This window comes from Tiliqua scincoides, chromosome 1, assembly GCF_035046505.1.
Source record: "Tiliqua scincoides isolate rTilSci1 chromosome 1, rTilSci1.hap2, whole genome shotgun sequence".
Taxonomy (NCBI): domain Eukaryota; kingdom Metazoa; phylum Chordata; class Lepidosauria; order Squamata; family Scincidae; genus Tiliqua; species Tiliqua scincoides.
In genome coordinates this window covers 114,135,845-114,159,519 of record NC_089821.1, presented here as the reverse complement: position 1 = coordinate 114,159,519, position 23,675 = coordinate 114,135,845, and the positions used below count along the sequence as shown (strand labels likewise).

Genomic DNA, 23,675 nt, shown 5'->3' with positions numbered 1-23,675 from the left:
ACTTCTTTGTGTGGTATTTGAAGCTGCCCATATGTTTTGTTGCAGTGGTGCCTTTTCTCCTTAGTGATCTATATTCTTCTTGAACTTCTGTTATTGTGGTTTTAAATAACCTCCATTAACTTCAGAAAAATCTGACCCTATTGACTTTTCCTTTCAGCTTCCTTTTTTTCTAGTTCCTTCATTTTTTGAGAAGCCTTTTCAAGTCAAAAGTTGGACTTCCCTTTCATATATGTGGAACTGGATAGCACTGCGGTCATTGACTTCTATTGGTTGAACAATATATACATCTTGCACTAGGTCCTGGATGCAACTTAATCCTTAAATCTAGGCTACCTCCCTACCTCTTTAGGGCACAAACCTAAGCAACTTTCCAGCACTGAGGTAAGGGCACAAACATTCTCTTACCTTGAGGAGGCCTCCATCTGCCACACAACTTCAGGATGCAGCACACGCCCCATTGGCACAGCTATGCCGGTGCTGGAAGGTTGGTTAGAATTTGGACCTTAGTGTACCTAACAAGTTTCTCTCTGTCACAGCCTGAATGTAACTTTAGCTAGTGTACACAAGAGGAACTGAAGTCACCCAGACACTTTCTCTTTAGAGTACCTACCCAATTTCTTCCTCCATATTAAAATCACCTGAAGCTTCTTATCCTTACAATGGTACCTTCATCAGTACAGTGCTCATAACTTGTAAGTCAATCTTAAGTAAATAACTTGTAAGTAAAATCCCAAATGTGAGGTTATTCTGCTTTTATAAAAAGAGAACAATCATGCAAGAAACTCAATGACCTCAAACCACAGATGTGTAGATGTGTTATGAGAAGTCAACTTTGTCCAGCACAACAGCCTTCCCCTGCTCAGCCACACAGGGCATTTTCACTGAGCCTTGTGGTGAGAGAACAGGAATATTCCAAAAGAACACAGGCCTGCTGTGACCGGGCAAGCCCTTATGTAAATGGGCTCTCTGGATCACTACCAAAGTCAGACATTTCCTTTTAAGATAATCCAACCAACTTCAAGAGTATGACTTCATTGTATGTGGGTCAACAGCTGCAGTAAATATAACATCTGATTTAACAAACAGTCATAAAAACAGCCCCATTGGATCAGGCCAAAGGCCCATCTAGTCCAGCTTCCTGTGCCTCACAGTGGCCCACCAGATGCCTCAGGGAGCCCACAAGATGACAAGAGACCTGCATCCCAGTGCCCTCCCTTGCACATGGCATTCTGAGGCAGCCTACTAAAGCCAGGTTGCATAGTCTACAAATAACTATCTCACAAGTAGCAAGAAACCATCTTGACCAATCTGGCGATCGCCCTCAGGAGATCCCGACAGCATTACAGCCACTGGCTTGTCTTTTCTATATAATTTGTCTCTTTTCCAGTCTGGCTGCGGGATTTCTTGCTTACCTTTGACATATTTCCCCCTCTCACGAGCCAGAGAACTGTCCACAGGCACTCAGGCAGAAAAGGAGAAATTCTGCAAACTGATGAGAAATCAACCCATCTTGTGTGTGGTGGCTTTTTTGTACTTGCTTGTTAAAAACGCATAAAAACATAACATGGCACTAGGGTGCCAACCAGACAGAAACACAAAACACTTGGGGGTTTCAACATATTTCCCAGAAATCAAAACAGATTTCTCTGCCATTGAGAAAAAAGACTGTGACTGTGTCTATGGACATCATGAGCCCAATGCTATGCCTGTCTACTCAGAAGAAAGCCCCACTGCAGTCACTAGAGCTTACTCTCAGGAAAGTGTGGAGAGGATCGCAGCCCATATTACCTGTGTCAGCTGCCTAGTATATTTTTAAAGCAATTATAATTTCTAACTCTCATTTATTAAAATGCACCCTTGGAATAAAAACACATAAATACCACACAGCCCAACCCTAGCCACACTTTCCTGGGAGTAAGCCCCATTGACTACAGTGGGACTTATTTCTGAGTAGGCATGCCTAGGATTGGGCTCTCAAGCTGCAATCTTATCCACACTTTCCTGGGAGCAAGCCCCTTTGACTCTAATGGGACTTACTTCTGAGTAGACTGCACAGCATTGAGCTGTAAAGACATACAAGGCTGCAATCCTCTCCACACTTTCATGGGAGTAAGCCCCTTTGACTCCAATGGGATTTACTTCTGAGGAGACGTACATAGGACTGGGCTGACAGCTATTTTACTCAAGAAGTATCGGTGGCAAGAACAGCAACACTCTCTCTTCCCATTCTGGTAGAATGGGCTGATTCATCCCATTCTACCAGGTGTTAAATAGACCACTCCATCCAATCAAAACCCAGACAGGCGGCGCGCGCCTCTAGACACACCCAAAAGGGGCGGGGCGTGCGCAACGAAGACGGGAAGGCGCTTCCCAGCTTCCACTCTGACCTGTCATCGCGCGCGCTGTTTCTATGGGAACCACCCCAGGCGCGTCCTCCCCATCCACTTCCGTCGGTTGTCAGCGCGTGGTCCGTCTCCATGGCAACCGGAATCCCTGTGAGCGCGGAGACGGCCGCCTCGAAGGGAGCCCCCCCCCACGCGGCTTGAGACCAGCGGTCTCCATGTCGTCTCGGCGGCGTGTCGTGGCCACCCCGCGGCTAAGCTGGAGGCAGGACCAAGCGCTGGGCGGCGTCATGCGCATCGTGCGGGAAGTGGGGCCCACCGCGTTCGTCCTGCAGGAGGAGGGGGAGGAGCAGCGGGCGGCGGAGCACAGGGTAGGCGGGAGCCCCTTCGGCGAGCAGCTGCCCCCCGCGGGTGACGCTCTGCCAGGCTCAAGCACGAGGCGCGCGGAGAGGAAGCGCTGCCCGTCTGCAGTGGTCGCCCGTGCATCCGCGGCCCAATCTTGTGCATGTCTACTCAGAAGTAAACCCATTCTAGTCAATAGGGCTTACTCCCAGGTAAGAGTGGACAGGATTGCAAGCACGGAGCTCAATCCTATGCATGTCTACTCACAAGTAAGACCCATTGTAGTCAGTGGGGCTTACTCCCAGGGAAGCGTGGACAGGATTGCAGCCATAGAGCCCAATCCTATGCATGTCTACTCACAAGTAAGACCCATTGTAGTCAGCGGGGCTTACTCCCAGGTAAGTGTGGACAGGATTGCAGCCATAGATACCAATCCTATGCATGTCTACTCAGAAGTCAGTCCCATTATAATCAATGGGGCTTACTCCCAGGTAAGCGTGGACAGGACTGCAGCCATAGAGCCCAATCCTATGCATGTCTACTCACAAGTAAGACCCATTGTAGTCAGTGGGGCTTACTCCCAGAGAAGTGTGACTAGTACTGCTGCCTAAGGGCCCAGTCCTGTCCAACTTTTCAGCACTGATGCAGCCCTGAGGCAAGGGAACAAATGTTCCTTTACCTTGTGGAGGCTTCCATAACTACACTCCCACCACAGGATGAATCACACCCCATTAGCTACACCAGGATTCAAAGATGAGGTAGGATTTGGCCCTTAATTAGGCCATAGAACTCCAGAAAACCATAGTTTTGTTAATTCTGGTTCCAAAACCATAGTTGTAGTGACCAGAGAACTCGGCCACAGAACCATGCGCCTCTGAGCGCAAGCAAAGTATATATCCTTCCTCACAGCTGCCCTCCCTACCTGGATTTGACTGTGGAACTAGCTCCAAAATAGTAGTTCTGACTCCTCACAAGTTAGAAGTTAAACACTGACCTCTGCTGTGATACTCATGTCATCCTTCTTCACTTGGGATGCTTTCCATTCACATGGAAGGCTATGCTTTCTCCCTGCCTGTTGTGCACAGACAGCCCCAGATAAAGAAAAAGGGTAGGTATAGTAAAGCTGTGCCTGCCCTCTCTACTACATGGCGATGCAGCACAGCAGAATCAGGGCTAGTTCCAGTAGTTCTTAGAAGTGGAGCCATAGCTCAGTGGTAGTGTAAATGGACAGTTCAAGGATTGAACCTGGGATCTTCTAAGTAGGGCTGGTGTGGAAAAGATCCCTTTTTTGGAGTGACACTGCCAGTCAGGATAGGTGGCACCTGATTAGTGCTCTGATTCAGTGTCACACAGGCTCATGTGTATGTCTTGATGTACTTAGGGCCCAATCCTATCCAACTTTCTAGCACAGCCATTTTTCAACATTATTCATCTCACAGTGAGAAGGCACTAGAATTGCCAAGGCATACCTTTGGTTTTTGACAGGTGACAAGGCATACCACACTTTCAGCCAGCGCTCACATCCCCCAATGGCCCTACTAATAAATGACTCTTCTCCAAACTCCATGGCACATCTGCAGATCATTCGCAGCACGCTGGTTGAAAATCACTGTTCTTGCACCTATTCAGGTTGTATGCTGTATTCTGCAGTGAGACTAGTCATAGAGGCTTCATCAAGGTGTTTTGCCATATTCCCAGTCCAAACCTATACCCACTTTAAGCTAATTAGCTCCCCTGTGTTCCCCAACAGTAGCCCTAGTACTGTACTGCAGCACTGCTAGACCCCACCACCAGGGCAGCTCACCTGTTCAGCCTACAGAGGTCATCCTTCCTCCCATCTCCTGTCAGGAGCTTCTCCAACCATCACAGCAACAACTTGGTCATCAGCATGTCTTGAGAGTGGCAGCTACACACTAATCTCCAGTGTCTCCAGCAATCCTCAGAACTCCATTTGCCCATCAGTCAGTTAGCAGGTCTAGTAGTTCCTTAGTCCATTAATCCATCAGTTTAGTTCTCTGTCTTCCAAGCTCATTCCTTTTGCACTCTCTCAAACCCCTTCCTTCTACACCCATCAAACACTACACTCCCTTGTTCAGGTGCTGCTTTTATCTCTTAATGGCCAGGTTGCCTCTAGTGGTTGCAGTTGTGCAGCATACCCACTGCTAGTTAGAGTCCTGGAGTTAACTCTGTACTTGCCTGCCAGAGCAAGGGGCCACTGTTGACACCACACACTATCTCCTCAAGGGATCTTGTGCATTTCCATTACACGAGGTAAGGGAATGTTTGTTCCCTTACCTTGGGTCTGCACTGCAGCTGCATCAGTACTGGAAAGTTGGATAGGATTGGGCCCCTAGGGCTGCAATCCTATATAATGTATAGGGCAGAAGGTTTTTTGTGAGGATTCTGTGGCTTCTCTGACTGGTTTCTGCCACTCCCCAGAGAACCACAGCTCACAGTTTGGGAACCACTGAATGTAACCTATTTGTTCTTACCCACTGGGGTCTCTAGATTGCTCAATTTCTCTACTACAGCCTTGTTCCATATCACTGGCCCTCCTCAGATGTTCATTGTCTGTGGTTTGCCTGCAGAGACAAATGCTGAACCAGCAAGAGGACAGAACTAAACATAATCCCTGAGCAGAGAGTGAATATGAAGAATACTTGTAACTATCTGTGCAACTCTTCTCTCACAAATATTTTTGCATAAGTTGCTGCTTCTAGTTTAACCAGGTCTCTGTTCTGTGACAGCCCAACTGTCACCACCACATATATACTTAAACAAATGATCTTCTCTTGCAGGGCTGGATGAAGATATTGGGCTACCTGACTAAAGGTGTTACCCTCTGCACAGCCACTGCTGTCTCCTCTAACCTAAACACCCCTTAGGTGATTCCTTCCTCTGTGCAGGTTCTTTGAAACAAACACACCTTAGGTTATTCCTTCCTCTGTGCAGGTTCTTTGAAACAAAACAGAAAATGCACAGTGTGCAGGGATCTCCCAACATGCTCTGCATTTCCTGTTTTGTTTATAAAGACCCTGCACAGAGGAAGGGGCAGGTAAGGAAGCAGACCCTGTCAGTGGCAGACTGGAGGAAGGTGGTGGATGTTTGTTTGCTGCTTACCCCCTCCTCATATCTGCCACCAAATGCAGATATCATCATTTGCTTCAAGGATGGGCTACCTATGCTCTCATGTATAGCCTCCTGCTATGCTTACAAATATTCACCAAGCCACACACAATTTAAGTTTTGAGATTAAGGTTACTTTCACAGAAGAAATTGCTGCTTGCACATGCTTTGTTATATGCTCTCATTGCACAGCTCCCTGTGTTCTAGCCACAGATCTTGGGTGAGCTTAATTTCAGAGTCTTCTTCCCCTCCTGCACCCCAAGCTGCAGTTGTCCTATCCATCCAACTCTCAAAGACTATGCGTGCTAACCTTGTCTCAATCCTGTTTTTTGAAATTCTTTTTTTAAATTTCAGTAAAAATACACACTGCCAATTTCTCTTCCCCACAGGTGCAGCATCTTTATTAAACAGTCAGCCCTTCCATGATCTGAACCCATAGAGGGATCAAGCCACAAATCCTGTAAACTCCAGTTATGAATCAGAATCAGTTTCCACATAGGGGCACATGATTGACTTAAATAATTCTTAAAATAAAAATAACATTTCCATTTTTCCATTATCATTTTCTGGTTGTCTAGAACATAAGTAAGTCACCTACTTTCAGGATTTTTGAATATTCGATAGAAGCTTAGCTGGAAAGTACCAAATCAGATCTAATTATAGTATTACAAGATGTAGTGCTTGAATGAAAAAGAGAGATGGTTACGCAGTCACCTATTGTGTGACATAAGCAGTGCTGCTGTTCTTCTGGAGTTGCATATGTCTGACATTTCATAAAGATTTTTCTGAAAAGAAAATCTGCATGTAGGCAATAAGCACATAAGTTGCTATGCTGGATGTGCTTTGCTTGTGCATAGAGCTGTGCAGGATAAACAGCTGTGTTCCAGCATACATCCAGAAACTGCATGTGACATGGTCCTTGTTAATGCAAGTCCACATGTGCATGTCCCAGTAGATTTTCAATACTGTTCACTCTGATGTTACTGATAATCTAACAGCTGAATCTCCTCTTGTCTCTTTTCCTGTTCATGCTCCTACAGATGATTGGCACTGTCAGAGCTGACAGTATCAGTCATGTATTTTGTGGATACAAATGCAGACAGCCTTCTACGGAATCAGTAGTCACACAACATTGGGGTCATGTGTTTGAGACATTGTGAAAGTAAAATAGGGAAAGAATAGGAAGTTTTCATTGACTTCTTCTTTCCAGTGTGCATTTTATAATTCATTAAAGAGTGTTCTGTTGCTTTGATATTAGGTTTCCCTGGGGAACCCTCATTCGTGCAGCTGCTCAGTGTTCATGAAAGAAAAGGACCTCTGTAAACATATCTGCTGGTAAATGGATTTTTCATATCAAGTTATACAAGTATATACTAGATTCGGTGTACAGGTTGAGCCTCATTATTCATGTGGGTTCTCTTCCAAGCAGTCATGTGGATGGCAAAAAGCACACTATAGCAAATCAATTTAAAAAACAAAGTTTCTTTGCTCCTGTGATTTAAAAACAGCCTTGGATTTTGGATTAATGGATTGTCAGCCAGCTGCCCCCCCCCCCCATTAAGGAGGCTGTTGTTAAAGGACTGTTCAGTTTTCTTAAACTGATTTTAAAGGGATGCATTTTTCCCCTTCTCCAGGGATCAGCACATTCCTTCTCATATGCAGTGGCCATTTGTGTTGAGTCAAATCCGTGTATAACAAGGCCAGACCTGTATTTACATTACTTGTGCAGTCTTGTTCAAGGAGGCAACTATTTAGCTGTTTTAAAAACCAGATAGCTATTCTGATGTCAACAGGACAGCAGACAAAGTGTCCTCAGGAAGGAGAGACAAGAAAATAAGGGGACTTAGAAAAGGAGACAGGAGCTGAAGATTCAAAAATGAGGGAGTGACCCAAAGGTATGAAGAAGTGAATAGACTGAAAGATGAAGAAGGAATAGTGGTGGGGCCCACCTCACCCCAGCAGTGCCTTTTCTAGTGGCTGCCTGATGATGTTGCATCTTTTTAGATTGTGAGCTCTTCTGGGACAGGGAGCCATTAGTTATTTGATTTTTTTTCTGTAAACCGCTTTGTGAACTTTTTGTTGAAAAGTGGTATATAAATACTGTTAATCATCATCATCATCACCATCATCATTGATTGTGACTGAATGTACTGAAACAGATTGGCTATGTTGAAATTAGTGTTGTTTTCAAATATTTACTTTTGGAGTCTGTTGCCATATGTTTGAAGATGTGATAAGGTTGCAATCCTATATGCCACGGTTCCCAAATTTTGCAGCACCATGACCCAACTCATCCTCTGCAGTGGGTCGCAATGCTCCTGGTAGTGCTGGAGGCCTCTCCCAGGCTGGCGACCCACTCTGCAGGCTTCAGAAGCCTCTGTATGCCACTTCCAGTTTTCGGAAGCAAAAGATAGTGGATTACAGGGTCCTCTGAAGGCCATTCTGAAGCCTGTATAGTGGGTTGTCAGGCCAGGGGATCCCTCTGGAGTCTTGGGTAAGTACTGGGGATTCTAGAATGGTTCCTATTTGGTGTCATCCAGCGCAGGAGCAGGTGGGAGGGTTCAGATCATTACCTGCTGTGCTTGGACTCACAACTGAGACTTTGGGAAACAATGCTATATGCAATTACGTGGAAGTAAATCCCATTAAGCTAATTGGAACTTATCGCCTGATCCTGAGCCCTGTGTGCTGGCTTACTGCCAATAGGCACTATCACAAATGTGCCATAAGGCACATTTGTGAGCCTTTACCATGGGCCCAGTGCTGGAGGTAACCCAGTGCAAGCCCCTGCTGAACCAGCTCCAGCACTGGGCCTGCATTCTACCTCCCAGTGGTTGCCCAGACCACAGGGTGATGGAGGCGGGGGGGGGAAGCATTCCAGGGTGGGGAGGGAGGTGGGAGAGGGCTGGTGGAGGGCGGGGAGGAGGCGTGGCAGGGAAGGGAAGGGGCTGTGCGACCCAACACAGGACTCTTCGATTCTGCGGCGGCTCAAGAGCCGCCACAGAATTAAGTAGCCCTATTGTGAGGCTACTTGGGGGAAGGGGACAAAAGTCCCCTTCTCCCAAGGAGGCAACAGCAGCTACCCAGAGTGCACAGGATACTGTGACAGCCGTTTTTGGTGCCAAGCAGCCTCACGATCTGGGCAGCTCAGGATTGGGCTGTTAGTACAATTACATTGTAAGATGTAGAAACTAATTATTGAGCAAACAATTCAAACCATGAGTTCTGCAGAATCAAAGCCAAATTTGGTGTTGATGGAACAGACATGTACAGAACTGCAGCTTTAAGGGAATAAGTTAAAAAATTATACATTTAAATAGACATATTTATGGGCAGCACAGTCCTGAGCTACCCGGGGCGCCCAAGCTCGGCGGCACTGAGAACAGCTGCTGCCAGATCCTGCGCGCCTCGGGCTACCATGGAGGCACCTTGGGAGAAGGGAACTTTTGTTCCTTTCCCCCAGTAAGGTAAGCAGCCCCGCAATGGGGCTACTCACTTTACGCAATTAGTAAAGGTAAGGTAAAGGCGCTCATGTAGGGCACAGAGCCCTCCACAAGCACCTTGGATCCTGTGGAGCAGAGCTCCGTGGACCTGCCTGCCTCCCTCCCTCCCCCTGGCACGCCTCCAGCCTGCCCCCCTCCCTGCGTCATGCCTCTGCGTTATGCCCTCTCTCCGCCCCCCCAGTGGCCTCCCCCCTCCCCAGAATGCCTCCTCACTGTCCCCGCTTACCGTGCCACAGTTCTGTGGTCCATGAGACCACCGAGCCGCGGAGGCTGTGCGACCGCCCTGACCTAGCCCAGCACCAGTCAGCACTGGGCTAGCACAGGCGGGAGCCCGGGGGAGAGGCTAGCTTACGGCACGTTTGCAACAGTGCTCAGCGGCACACAGCCGTGCCATCAAGCGCAGGATTGTGCTTGCACTCTCCTAGCAATCTAAAATTGAATACAGGTCCAGCCTATTTATACATGGATTTTTTTATATAAGGAAATAACATGAATGGCCCTTGCAAATGAGAAGGAATCTGCTGATTCCTGGAGAAGGGAAAAAATGCAACCCTTTAAAATCAGTTTAAAAAACTGAACAGTCTTTAACAATAGCCTTCTTAATGAGAGGGGGGGGCAGCTGGCTGACAATTCATCAATCCTTCTCTCTCTAGCTGACCCCTCCCTTCCCCTTGAGCATGAGAAAGAAAGGTGATCACTTTGCATTGGTGAAGGGAGGGGCTGAGTGAAGCTTTCTAAGCTCTCGGAGAAGGACCGATTGATGGATTGTCTTCTTAATGACTCTCATCTTACATCACAAAGGTCAGCAAGGCTGTTTTTAAATCACTGGAGCAAAGAAACTTTGTTTTTTAAATTGATTTGCTATAGTGCGTTTTTTGCCATCCACATGAGTGCTTGGAACAGAACCCACACGAATAATTAGTCTCAACCTGTAGTCAGCTTTAATTTAATTGTGTTTCTGAATTACTGTATTCTTTTTGCCATTTATTAGGTTATTGCTGAAAAAATTCAAACTTCCAAGAGACCATGAATGTAAGTACTGCTCAATGTCACATTGTTGTTGATCAGTACATAAAGTAGTAATATCCTATCATAATTTTTCATTCTTGTCCTACCACAGGCACTGGTAGACTAGATCAGTGTTTCTCAACCAGTTGAATGGGTACCACCAGTGGTACTTGAGGTGGTGTCTGGTGGTACTCACCTGCTGCTCAGCAGCGAGACCAGGAACAGGACGTAACAAACAGAAGTAGGAGGCTCGACTTGGTGGGCAGAGCTCCAAAGCATGCTTTTGTGTGCTTGAAAAAGCCCTTCCGTTCACCCTGAGGCTCTTACTGGTGTTTGTCACATCACATCTGGCCTCCCAACCCAGAAGTATCTGGTAATAATGTCATTGCCAGTTAGTTCTGGTGGTACTTTGAATAGGTGAACCATGTGAGTATAGCGGAGGGCAAAACTTGAGAAACATTGGACTAGATGTCTGGGAGCTCTCTTTTCTTTTGGCCAGAGCCTTGGGAGCTTCAAGTCAGAAAATGGCAAATTGGTGAGGCCAAGCCTGTCACAAAATGGTAGTCTGTACAAAAATTTACATCTGAGTTACTAGAGAGCAGATTTTAACATAAAACCATATTGTAATAAAGCCCAGAATTTTTTTAAACTGGTCTGCTTATGGACAGAGTAGATTTGAAAAAAGTAACGATGTGAAAATGTTTTTGTTTTGATTAGAAGCGCCAGCACTTTAAGATTATTCCTGGAAGGCAATGTAGTTCAAAGCACTTGCAAGTGTCTGTGAGCAGAACAAGCAAGGGACATTTTAATCTATGCACATCCATTCCTTTCTTCAGGCACTTCTCCCCTTCCTTTAAGCATTTATTTTGCTATTTAGGTCATTTTATTAATTTTTAAATTGGAATGCAGTATAAATTTTTTAAATAATAATTATTTATTTCTCTTGCACACTTGTAACACTTTCCAAAGGGGTCACTCTTAATTGTATCAAAAACAAGCAACTTTATGGAATCTAAAGACTAACAAATTTATTTAAGCTTATTTTAGCTCTCAGTTATCCTGATAGTGCAACAAAAATTTGTTTTCCCCCCCCACACACAAAATCTCAGTGCACTGTGATTAATATTCTGCCTTTGAACAATCATTTAGTGAGTCAGCACAATTATGTCCTTATGAGTGCTATTTAAAAATAACACTACTACTTTTAATTAAAATTTAATGCCAACTGTGCTACAGTTTTTCAAAATTTCTGAATAGTTGTAGGCTTGTAGTATAGAATCAACTCACTTTAAGGCAGATAATTCATTGCTTTTAGATTTGATTTTTAATAGTATTTATTGGCTGCTTTTTTTAACCATCCAGAACCTTACTACATCCAAAGAGCCAAAGCAAAAGCAAATATAGGAAGTTGGGTTTATTGATTTTAGACTTTGAATTTATCTGCAGTGAAATCTTTGCCTCACATGTACTGCAAAACTATTCCCAATAACATGATGGTAAGTTCCACTGAATACATTGGATCTTGTTTTCAAGTGAACATGCATAGGATTGTTCTGCCAATCACTTTACCACACAGTAGCCAAAATCAAGACATGGAAACAGAAAGAGAGAAAAAAATATATTTAAAAGTTTCGTTGGGTTGACTTAATGGTCAGAGAAATGTTATTGCTGTGCTGTGAATACCTTTGGGTTTTAACCTATACACTGAACAGAAAGGGACTTATTTATGAATATACATGTATAGGATTGCACTGAGAGACAATTGCATATGCCTCCAATATTTCCCTCTACCTTTATCCTCTTCCCCTCATCTGCTGTCTCCCTTTTGTCAATATCTAGTTTAAATGCCACTCAAGGGGGACAGGGAACTCCTATCACTTTATATAAAGTGTCATGCACATTGATGGTGTCATAGAAATAAATGACATAAAATAATTTTATCTGAGTTTTTTTTAATGTTGAATGTTTCTGTAGATGCTTTACAGTTTGGTCTTGTGGAAAGAGAAATTAACTATGTGCTTCAGGGCCCTCAAGTCGCACCCCAACCAAGAGTAACCATCAATCCCACTAAAGAGTTGAAGCCAGCTAATGATGGGTACATTAAACAAAAAGACATTGATAATGAGGATATATGTCCTATTTGTCAGGATGTGCTACTCAAGAAAATGCTTCCTGTCACTTACTGCAGGTGAGTCATTTCCATTAGTTGAACAGGGTAGACTGTCATATGCGTCTTCATGAGTGCCCAAACTAAAAAACGCCCCCCAATAACTTTCTGCTTCAAATATTTGATTGATAGGATTCTTACAATAGCATGATCCTTTAGTACTTGCCTGTTTTGAAATATTTCTAAGTGTAGTATTGTAGAACATTTTGTTTATGAATTTCCTTAAGAACAAAATATAATCAAAACCTAATTTTATATAGACTTAGTTGTGGCAACAACATACATGTCGTATGTATGAAGATTTGGGCTGATCATCAAAAGGAGTTGGAGAGAGATTCTTTGGTGAAGTGCCCCCTGTGTAGGGAAGATTTTGCACCACTGAAGCTAATTTTAGAGGAATTCAGAAATTGCAAAAGACTCTTCACTGCAGCAGAGAAACAGCATCTTGACAAACACCTTGGAATCCCTTGCAATAATTGCAAAGTATGTCCAATCGAGGGAAATTGTTACAAGTAAGTATTTAAAGTAATCACTTTACAAAAGTATTCACATCTTCGTTAGTGTTTGTGTGATGCTTTAATTTCTTTTATATATATATATATATATATATATATATATATATATATATATATATATATATATATAATGCTTTATTTATTTATTACAGATACAGGTAAGGAAAATTGGATAGACTTAGGTGTGATGCTTTAATTTCTGACTGAGGAAATGCTAAAACAAACTGTATGTGTATTAAGTCACAGAGATACAACCTTTGTGACTAGTATCTTGGTGGATTGTGCTGGCAGTTTGAACAGTGAGCTATTAGGTTTTCCACTCTACATTATTAAAAGATAATGCCATTCTCTTTCCTCATAAAAACACATTTGGTTCATAATCTTTAGAGGAAAAGCTGTCTCTCTCACTCATTCACTGAAGGCAATCACAAAGCTTCCATTGTTTCAGTGTGGCCATTCACCTAAAGTTCCCTTTATAAATGATTGGTTAGATTTCTTTATGTAAATCTTAAAATAGGAAATTTAAGTAATACATTATTAAATTATTTGCAGATTGGGGTGGGGGGGTGCGCATGCACCCATTAATGTAATTTAGTACCTTACCAGGGTGCAAATAGCAACATTAAGGCAAGCTGTCAGCAACCTGAATGCTTGAAAAAACTAGATCAGCACTAACAGAAAGCAGTTAACTTCCTATTTCCAATTAGTGACAATCTAATTTTTTCAAGCATTTAGACTGCCAGCAGCCTGCCTTAACATTGCTATAAGTTTGAATGCTTCTAGCAACCTGTATAGGAAAGATAGTTTTCACTCTGGTAAGGTTCTAAACTACATTAATAGGCACAAAGGGGGTGCTTGGGGCCTGGGGACAAGGTTCCCTCATCTGTGGGTTTCTATATCTATGGGGGACCCATCTGTATTTGATTGTGGTTGTTCTTTAGGCCTCTTGAAATGAAAATTAACCAATTTTTTGTTTAAAATTCACTAGAACCCATTTTTAACACTTTTCTTTGTAAGAATTTCAAGAAAGAAACTTAAGAAAATAGTGTAAAATTAATGCTATTTCTTGCAAGCAACAAAGAGTAGATTATTAATTCTATGACTTAAATACAAGAAAAGAACTTTTGCTCCACCTACTGTTCACTTGGGGAGAGTTATTCTGTCTAGTTCTGCTCTTTGCACATAAAAAAAGACAAGCACAATGTTTCCCTTTTCTGGGGACATCTAATATAACTCCTTAGATGGTGTTCTGTATGTTGAAGGAGGAGTCTTGTGTGATTCATTGGAACACTGTGTCAAATGTATTCTTACCTTACATGCCCATGCTGTTTTCATTGACAAAGAGGTTTGTATCAAATGAAGCCTGCATTCAATGCTTTGAGAATGATTGCTTTTGAATACTGGGAAAGGACAACAGGAATCCTTCAGATACTCATGCTGCATATTCTATTGATGGTGAGCAACAACTTTCAGCCAGCTGTACTTAACTCTTTCACCTATAAGTGTGGTGATGTGTAACAGCATATAGGAAGAATCAGATAGTACAATCCTAAACATGACTATTCAGAAATAAGTCTCACTGTATTCAGTGCGACTTATTCCCAGGTACAAGTGCGCAGGATTATGCAGTAAGTAGAGTAAAATGCTGACAATTTGTTCTGCCTAAATCAGTCTCCTTCAGTGGTTCTCACACATCTTGCACTGGGACCCACTTTTTAGAATGAGAATTTGTCAGGAGCCACTTGAAGTGATGTCATAACCTGAAGTGATACCATCAAGCAGGAACATTTTTAACAATCCTAGGCTGCACTCCTACCCACATTTTCCCAGGAATAAGTCCCATTTACTATTATTGTTAAAAGAATATATATATAGTAGCTTGTTAAAAGTACAGAGCTATAACATTTCCTCAGATGCAGTCACATACCTTGGTAGCATCAAGACTAATATATTAAAAATAAAATATTGAAATGAATGGGGACCCATCTGAAATTGGCTCACGACCCACTTAATGGGTCCCAACCCACAGTTTGAGAAAAACTGGTCTACTTTATTCTAATATATGAATACTTGCTTATAGCTAAACAAGGTTTTGTTTTGTTCTTGGTGAAATTAGGAAACACTGCTAACTTCATTCTTCTTGTTTCAAGGTGTACCCAGTGCAGTGAATACCACTTATGTCATGGTTGCTTTAGAAGCTTTTGTCATCCTTCACATACTTTTGCTTTCCGAGAGGTACAGTAAGAAAAGTAAATCAGTTTAACTTACCATAACCCTTGGTAAAGGTTCCCCCCGGCGTGAAGCCTAGTTGTGTCTGACTCTAGTTTCTCTGTTTCTAAGCCAAAGAGCTGGCATTTGTCCGTAGACAGTTTCCATGGTCATGTGGCCAGCATGACTAGACGCCTATGTGCACGGAATGCCATTATCTTCCCACCAAGGTGGTACCTATTTATTACTCACTTTTGTACATGCTTTGGAACTGCTAGGCTGGCAGGAGCTGAGACAAGCAATGGGAGCTCACCCTGTCGCATGGATTCAAACTGCCAGCCTTGCAGTCAATAGGCTCATCGACTCAGCGGTTTAACTCGCCTCGCCACTGCGTCCCCTTATCTTAACCGTTATTAAGATGCCCTGCTAACTGGGCAAGATGCACTTTTTCAAGTGGTGTTCCTCTTATGCATAGCAGGAGGAGAGTAACTGTCCCACTTCACCCAGCACAGTGTCTTTTTTGGTGACTGCTGGTGTTCTTTTGCATCTTTTTAGATTATGAGCCCTTTTGGGACAGGGAGCCACTTAACTATTTGACTTTGCCTATAAACCGCTTTGTGAAGTTTTTTTGTTGAAAAGAGGTATATAAATACTGTTAACAATAATAACAACAACCACAGAGGAAATTGGTAACACATTCTATCAGATGAGTCCATCTGCACATCATTTTTATAAAAGAAAGATCTGTGGTGTGATCTTCTCCTATCTTCTTTAAATATTGTTAAAGGTGATCCAGGGATCAAAGCAGAGAATAAAAAGGGCAAGAGTGACTTGATTCTTTGGCCATTTTTATTTTTCTATTCTGTACAACATGCTTCCTTTCAAACAAGGCCTTGGCTACCTTTTGCTGTATTGGTAGCTTGAAAATTGATGTCTTATTGCACTTACTATTTGGAAATGTAGCAACCTCTAAAAGCCTTTAAAAGCTTTACTGTGCTGTTAGATCTAGCTTAAAAGTCAAATCTTGTGTAGCACCTGACATTTTGAACCAGTGCCTAATGCCACTGCTAAGGGAAATCAGCTTTCTATCCAAAAAGCAAGGCTTTATCTGCAGAAAGCTTTGTAGGAGTTACTACAGGTTCACCTTGCTTATCCATGGGTTTGGAACCCAAAGATTTAACTCTCTCTGAGTTCTGAACCCACAGTAGAGGTTTTAACCTGAGCTCCTGGACACAACCAGAGGTGTTCTCTGATTGCGTTCAGGACACTTTCTGAGGCCCACAGAGGCAATGCACAGCCTCTCTGGGTATCAGCATACCTCAGGATGCGACCAGAAGATACCTCCAGTGGCATCCAGAGATCCTATTAGACCCGACCTGTGGATTCACTTATTCATGGGTTTTGGATACTGAGTTCCAGCCGTATTTCTTTGCTGCCTCCTAAAGTTTCACCTGCCCACCAGACTGATGATCTGTTTGTCCTGCTATGCCAGGAGGCACCAAAAAATACAATTGTTCTTGGGTTTAGATAAATAATTTTGCAAAACAGTTTTCTAAAGAAGTGAGACCCACATGGGCCCATACTTTTCAGCCTATTTCAGCTGTAACCTTAAAGTAACCATCTAGAACCAGGATTGTTTGTACAAACTGGGCACTGCTTAGCTGCTTACAGTATTGGTGATCTTGCATGTAAGTCAAGGGCAGAGTTATTTTTGAGGATAGCAGCTTGAGCTGACTTGGACAAATCAAATCAAATCAAATGCTGTTTTAGTTTTAATTAGGTCTTTGCGCATTTCCTAGAAAAGAAATCAGAGATGGAGATCAGTTGAACAGGTAGTCCAAATATCCACCTCAGGAGAAAACATGAAGAGCATTAATCCAGAATGGCATTTTAAGGAGGAAAAGGACAAGGAAAAGTAAGATATTTAACACAATTACCTTTAATACTTTTAATTAAACAGTATATACTTATATTCCACAATACAATTGTGGAAACGGTAATTTCACACATTTTAAACTTTGCTAGAAGATAAGCTCCTACAGTGCTGTATTTGTGGGGCATTGTAATTAATATGCATTCTTTAAGAAGATGCCACCTAATCTTGTGGTCTTGCTGAATACCACAATATTATAAGTTGCAGTAAGTGGTTGGTATCCTATCTTTGCTGTGTAAGACTATAGTGTGAGTAAGAAATCCACTGTGAATTCTATCTTCCTTTTAAGGACTATTTCTTCAAACGATACCATTGCTCACTCCAGAAGTCTTGGAAAGAGGTCAAGAAAGGAGAAAACAAAGTTATATTGACTCATCTGTCATTTGATTTTTTTTTTTTAGGTTCATTTGTATACCAGAACATATAGTATGCTCGTTACCTACTGTGCTGATTAGGAAATCTAGCTGTTTGCTCCATCCAGGTTTGCAGTGTAGACTCTGTTTGAAGATCTTTCACATTGGCCAAGTCATAAGGTTCTTGCCATGTAATCACAAGGTAAATAAAAGATATGTATGACTGAGCAGCTACCCAGCCTTTTATCTACAGTCTTAGGCTGCAATCCTAACCTTACTTTCCTGAGATTAAGCCCCATTGAACAAAATAGGACTTACTTCTGAGTAGACCTGGTTAGGATTGTGCCCCTAGACTCACAGATTAGTCATCTCCAGTACCGTGGATTTCAGCAGCATAAGCTCCAATACTCATCTGTGCTTACACCAGTTGTCAAAAATCAGATGATGCATATGGGTTCAACCTAGAGTAGTAGGTGCCACAGCATAGCTACTTTTCCCCCACTCTATTTTGTGCTGTGGAATCCAAGGGCATCTTGTCAGCTGTGCAGAGCAGAGTGTACAACTAGCTTTTGAACACGTTTTTAAGGACTTTGACTTTAGTGATGGAATGTCTGGGTGTTTTCCTTATGCCATTTTATGTTTAAAAATAATTGTTTCCCTTGGAATTTGATTTTCTCAACAGGCTGCATTAACATTCCATTTCTACAGGATGATGGTTATTTTCTTGGGCTACAATATAATGCAGGACATTAGAACATATTATGTGTAGAATTATTTCCAGTTATTTTGCTCTTACTGGAAGAGCTTTGTAATTGTCATACAAGTTAGGAACACGGCTGTGATAGAGCACATGCTCTGTATGACCAAGCTTACAAGTTCAGTTCCAGTTAAAGCTAGCAAGGCTGGGATAGACTTCTGCCTGAGGCCCTGGCAAGTCACTGCCAGAGTAGGCCATCAATGATCTGAACGTGTAGGACAACTTCATATGTTCCAGGTTTGAACTGGTGGAGCTTAATTCAGCCCAGCTTTAAAACAAAATATCTTTCTTTCATAACAATTTGGCCCTGTCCTCCAGAATACAGTTAATTTTTAAGCATTATAGCTTTCTATATGTTGAGAGGATGGAAAGTAATGTAACAGGAAAGTATTGGACTGTAAACAGAGACCATATGGATAGCAGCAGAAAGCATAAGTTCAACCATGGAATTTATCTGAGTTAAGAACTTCATGGCTACTTAAGTGTATTGATTTGCAACAGTCAATTCCATTTGAGCTAATGCATTTTCCATAGTAAATTAGTGTGCTTGGGCTGATAAGTAGATTTGGATCAGTATTACTGCAAGACCACTTAAGTAACTCCTGATTTGCACTAATCTGGGAAGAGAATCTGGCCGCTTTGGAAATAATGTGTTCATTCCATTACTTGTTCAGTAAGATTTTATTCAGTTAGGAACAGTCTCTTAGTAGAGTTGTATGGACATAGTTCCTTATGTTGTTACTTTTATCTTTTAGTTCCATAGGAAATGCATTGACCATTGGTTGCACAAAGAGAATGCATGCCCTATTGATGGACAGGTTATATATAATCCATTAACCTGGGAGGATGTACCAAGCAAATGTAAAGTGAATTCATTGGTGTCACAAGCAAAGAACAAACTTGCAAAGCAGACTGAACAGGAACTTTTTATACCAGGGACTGGATTGATAGTCAGGCAGTTGAAACCTGACCAAGGCCTTGAGAAATTTCAAAGTACATCTTTGAACACTAACAAGAAGAAAGGGCCTTCAGCATTTCAACAGAATTTAACTCTGAATGGCTTCAGCTGTACTTCTCTGAGAGAGACAGACTCTAGCCAGCATATTGCTCCAAGGATCAGACATCTGAGGTTTTCTAGATATGTTAAGGGTTTGGCCCTTATTCCAAAGTCTCATTCTGATGTATTTACACAGGAGACAGTTGTCACTGGTTTAAGAGGCTTATCTGTAAATGGAAATGCAAATTAAGATTGCAATTCTATATGCATTTACTTAGGAGTAAGGCCCACTGTAGTCAGTGAGACTTTGGAGTAAATGTATATAGAATCATGTTGCAGCCTCTATTCAATTTTTAATTTGTTTTAATATTTAAAGAGGTAATATGCTGTTTAACACTCTGTGTGATATTGAGAGCACACATGTAAGATCTGTGCATAGATCTCACCCACTTTATCTCTTATGTTAAAATAGCTTTTTTTTTATGTAGGAGATTATGTCAGGCTACATGATGCTTGCACAATTTTGTTATATGTTTAATTTCCTTTGATGTATCAAATATATATAAAAATAGTAAGAAAAAAATTTTGGTATCTAGGATCTTTTGTATTATAGGAAAGATATTTGCATCAGTCTTGATCTGAATGGGAGAATATGTGCACAAATGGCTTCCATGTATGTAGTATCTATGCAGTCTGATCCAACAGCTAAAACCTCTAGAGATTTTAGTTTTTAAAAGGTGTTTACGTACATATTTGTTGAATCAGAGCAAAATTTCCCTGTAACTTATGAAAACATAGTGTATTGTGGACAAGGAAACTGATGTTTGAAACCAAGACGTTTTAAACATCTGTAGTTGAATAAGAAAAGATACTAGTGTACAGCTATGTGTATTTGATTTCCTTACATGGTAGATGAGACTCCTGTGCAAACTTGTAGGAATGTTGCAAGCACAGGAGCTGCTAAACAACATTCCTGGGAATTGAAGTAAAGCTTAGCTAATAAATGTTATCTCTTATTATATTTTAATAGCTGTCTTAATTATGCAGCTCTTTTATCAGGCAATGTTCATTTAAAGCAAGTTTACACTAAACCACATTTGTATCTTTTAAATTGTATGTGTTTGATAAATATCTTTGATATGTACAAGAGTACTTTAACCCATTTTTGCCCAGCCCACAGGTATATTTGCCACAGCCCTGTTGCGTATATGCAATGTTGGACTGAAGTGTCTTAAACACACACATCTTTATACGAATGTACACAGAATGAATTAAAGTTGTATCTCCTGCAAAAAGAAAAATAGTTCTTGTAATTTGTAGTATTGGTTTAATGGCACTGAACTAGTAAAAGGAATGCACCATGCTTAATTATGTATTGTAGTATGAACCCATACCAGGGAGAGATGCTGTGCATAAAAGCTAATGGGAGATGTGCTTTGATATAAGCTTAATACCCCTGAGCAATTAATTGCAGATTCCCAGTCCAAGCTCCACCTGAAGAATTATGCCCACTTTAAGCTAATTAGCTCACCTTCTTTCTCTAAAAATGACTCTAGGTCTGCCTTGTAGTTCTGCTGGACCCCACCACTGGGGTAGCTCGGCTGTTCAATCTGCAGAGATTCTCTCTCCTGCCAGCAGCCTCCCGCCACTACAGCAGCCCTTGGGCACAGCAGCCACACACCAAACTCCAGTGTCTCTAGCAGTCTGTTCCAGCAGTCTCCAAGGTCCATTCACCCATCAATCCATCAGCAGTTCCATTAGCCATTAAGCCAGTCTCCCCTTCCTCAAGCTTTCCTCCTTCTACTACCCACACCAAACTCTCCCTTCATCAGGTACTTTTATGCCTGAGGGCCTTATTGCCTTCAAGTGGCTGAATCTGTGCAGCACACTCTCTGCTGAATGCCCAGGCCTTCACCCTTAAAGGGGCCACTGCTGACACCACATCCTACTTCCTCGCCAGATCTTCCACAATTCCAATACACCCTTCCATGGAGGGAATAGGGAATTCCCTCCCCCCCCCCCATTTAAAACATGATTTTTATATTCCATGAGAACAAGAAAACCCCTTGCTTCATTAAAAAGCTACAGTGTACATTCATGACAGTCTAGGAACTTGTAAAAAGATATCAAGAATCATAAACTTCAATAGTTTTTAAAACTATTTTATTATATAGCACAAACTCTTTAACATTTTATAAATTTTAACATGAGCTATAGCAAGTGATCCATTTGTACTGCAATAATTACAGAGACATAAGTCATCCTGACAGAAAAATAGAAAATGTAGGAATACTTTTTTAAAAGGTGGGTAAATGACAAAATATCAAATTGGAATGAAAATAACAGAGAATTCTAAGGCTGCAATCCTACATAGATGGGAGTAAGACCTATTGAATTCAATGCGGCTTACTTTTGAGTAGACATACATAGGTTTGCACTCTGTGTGTGTCAAAGAATCAATGCTGTGGCAATGGAATGCTTGTGCATATTTACAGCTCAATCTGAAAGTGGTATCCCATAAGCTTTGGGAGCACTTTGGAACTAGCCATTACCGGAGCTGAGTGGCTGAGTAGTAGTTCTGCATTGTCTCGTAACATCTAGTATAGCAAACAGTGAGAATGTGGCTAAGCAGTAAGAGGGAAAGACAGACCCCATGTCCTTACTGGTTGGCACCACTAAAAGGCCAAAGATGCAAAAGTCAGCTAGGGGTAGCACTGTGCACGCATATGGCTCTTGATTGGTAAGACACACCTGTACGTCATCTAGTACACTGGCTCCCAACCAATGGTCTACAGACTACAAGTAGCCCAGGAGACTGAGAAGTGGTCTGCAAGGTCTCAGAAAAAAATACATTGCCTTTGATCATTCCCAACATCTTGTTGGGTTAGCACTCCTTCATGGATCACCAGAGAGGAGTACAGACTGCCTGCAGCCAAGCACAAGTTTTTCCAAGTCTTTCTGAGGGTAGGGGCTCCCCATGATTCCTCAGAATGGCCTAGTGAGGCAGTGCTTTGGTCTTCCTGATACTCTGAGCAACCACCCAGCTTCTATAATACAGTATTTAGTTCCAGCTTCAGTTCCCCAACTGCAGCTCACAGAACTGGGTTCTTGATGCAATTTGTGCTCTTAGTGTGCACAGAATAAAGATTTCCCAACCAACTGCTAATACGCAAAAATACTTTTTAAATAAATACTCTGAATTTGCTGAAGTACAATAAATTGTTGTGCTTTAAGATGAGAAATAGCTAGTGGAAAATGTACAAATATTTGACAAATCTTTTGTTATTTGTAAAGTTATTTTAAATTTCAGTTGGTAAAACTAAGTGATACAAAATTTCAAAATTCTAGGAAACATCAGAATTTTTTAAATATAATTATAATCAATAATTTACTACAAAGGAGTAATGTGGCTTCAGACACTTTAAAAGTTCTTAAAAACAGCAAGTTTAAACATATTTTGCTTGAAAAAGATTTTTAGTATCCCAAATGTTTGGAAAGCTCAGTATAGCTGAACCCATTAAATCCAAATTTCATTCTGTTTCAGAGAAGGCATTTATACTTTAAGGCTGAATCCTAAGATTACTTTGATATAAAATCTATTTAAGCCAATGGAATTTTTTTTCCTTAAAAATCATCATTAGGAAAAGGTTGATGGTCATCTTTTGTGCACACTCTGGAGTTGACTGAGGTCCAATTTATGCATTCAACAATTAAGTTACAAAACTTTTTCTGGACTGCAATTGTCGATGCAGTTGCATGATTGAACAAAACCCAAAGTGACAACACCTCTCCATACCAAAAACTAGTACGTCAGAGAGAAAGTGTCCAGTCTAACCTTCCTGCCATTCACTTTTTCTATGTACAGGTAAGCTTTATTTTTTAAAAATGCAGTTTCTCCCACTGCAGCCCAAAGTGGTACAGCCCAGGAACCATTTTATTCTCCTAAACTGTGAATCAAGAAGGAGGTCTTTGAGTATGCTAGCACTGAAGGATCAAACCCGAGAAAGGGGTAATAACTCAGCAGTTTCCCATATGTACGGAATAGACTTTTGATTACCCACTTATTCCATAACCCAAAAGAAAATCTCATCTACATTAAGTTGCATTCTGCAGCTACATGCATATTTCCTTAACATACTAAGTACACTATTCCAGATTTTGACTTGTAACACCATTGTCCTAGTCCAACAAACATCTGTGCATACAGTTGACCTCTCATTGCAATTTGCTTCCAATGTAGTAACTCAAATGAAGGCAAAGTTTCAATAAGCTAGTGCTGACATTCCATAAGGCTTGATGTCTACTGGAATTTTTAATTACTGTATTTCCAATTGTATTGCGGATCTCCATTCCATATCACATGCTGTTCCTACAAGTTCCATCTGTTCCAAAAGTTGTTGGACATGTGGCATGGAAGACTACTT

General features: G+C 41.7%; 1 protein-coding gene across 1 annotated transcript; it reads left to right on the top strand.

Annotated features, from left to right (window-relative positions):
- The first annotated feature begins 2,560 nt into the window (after window positions 1–2,560).
- ZSWIM2 (zinc finger SWIM-type containing 2) lies at window positions 2,561–19,501 on the top strand. Its single transcript, XM_066621714.1, has 9 exons — window positions 2,561–2,713; window positions 7,069–7,145; window positions 10,305–10,345; window positions 12,296–12,509; window positions 12,749–13,000; window positions 15,154–15,238; window positions 17,011–17,126; window positions 17,546–17,699; window positions 19,010–19,501. Exons 1-9 carry the CDS (start codon window positions 2,561–2,563, stop codon window positions 19,499–19,501), a joined length of 1,584 nt encoding a protein of 527 aa, XP_066477811.1.
- The last annotated feature ends 4,174 nt before the right edge of the window (window positions 19,502–23,675 follow it).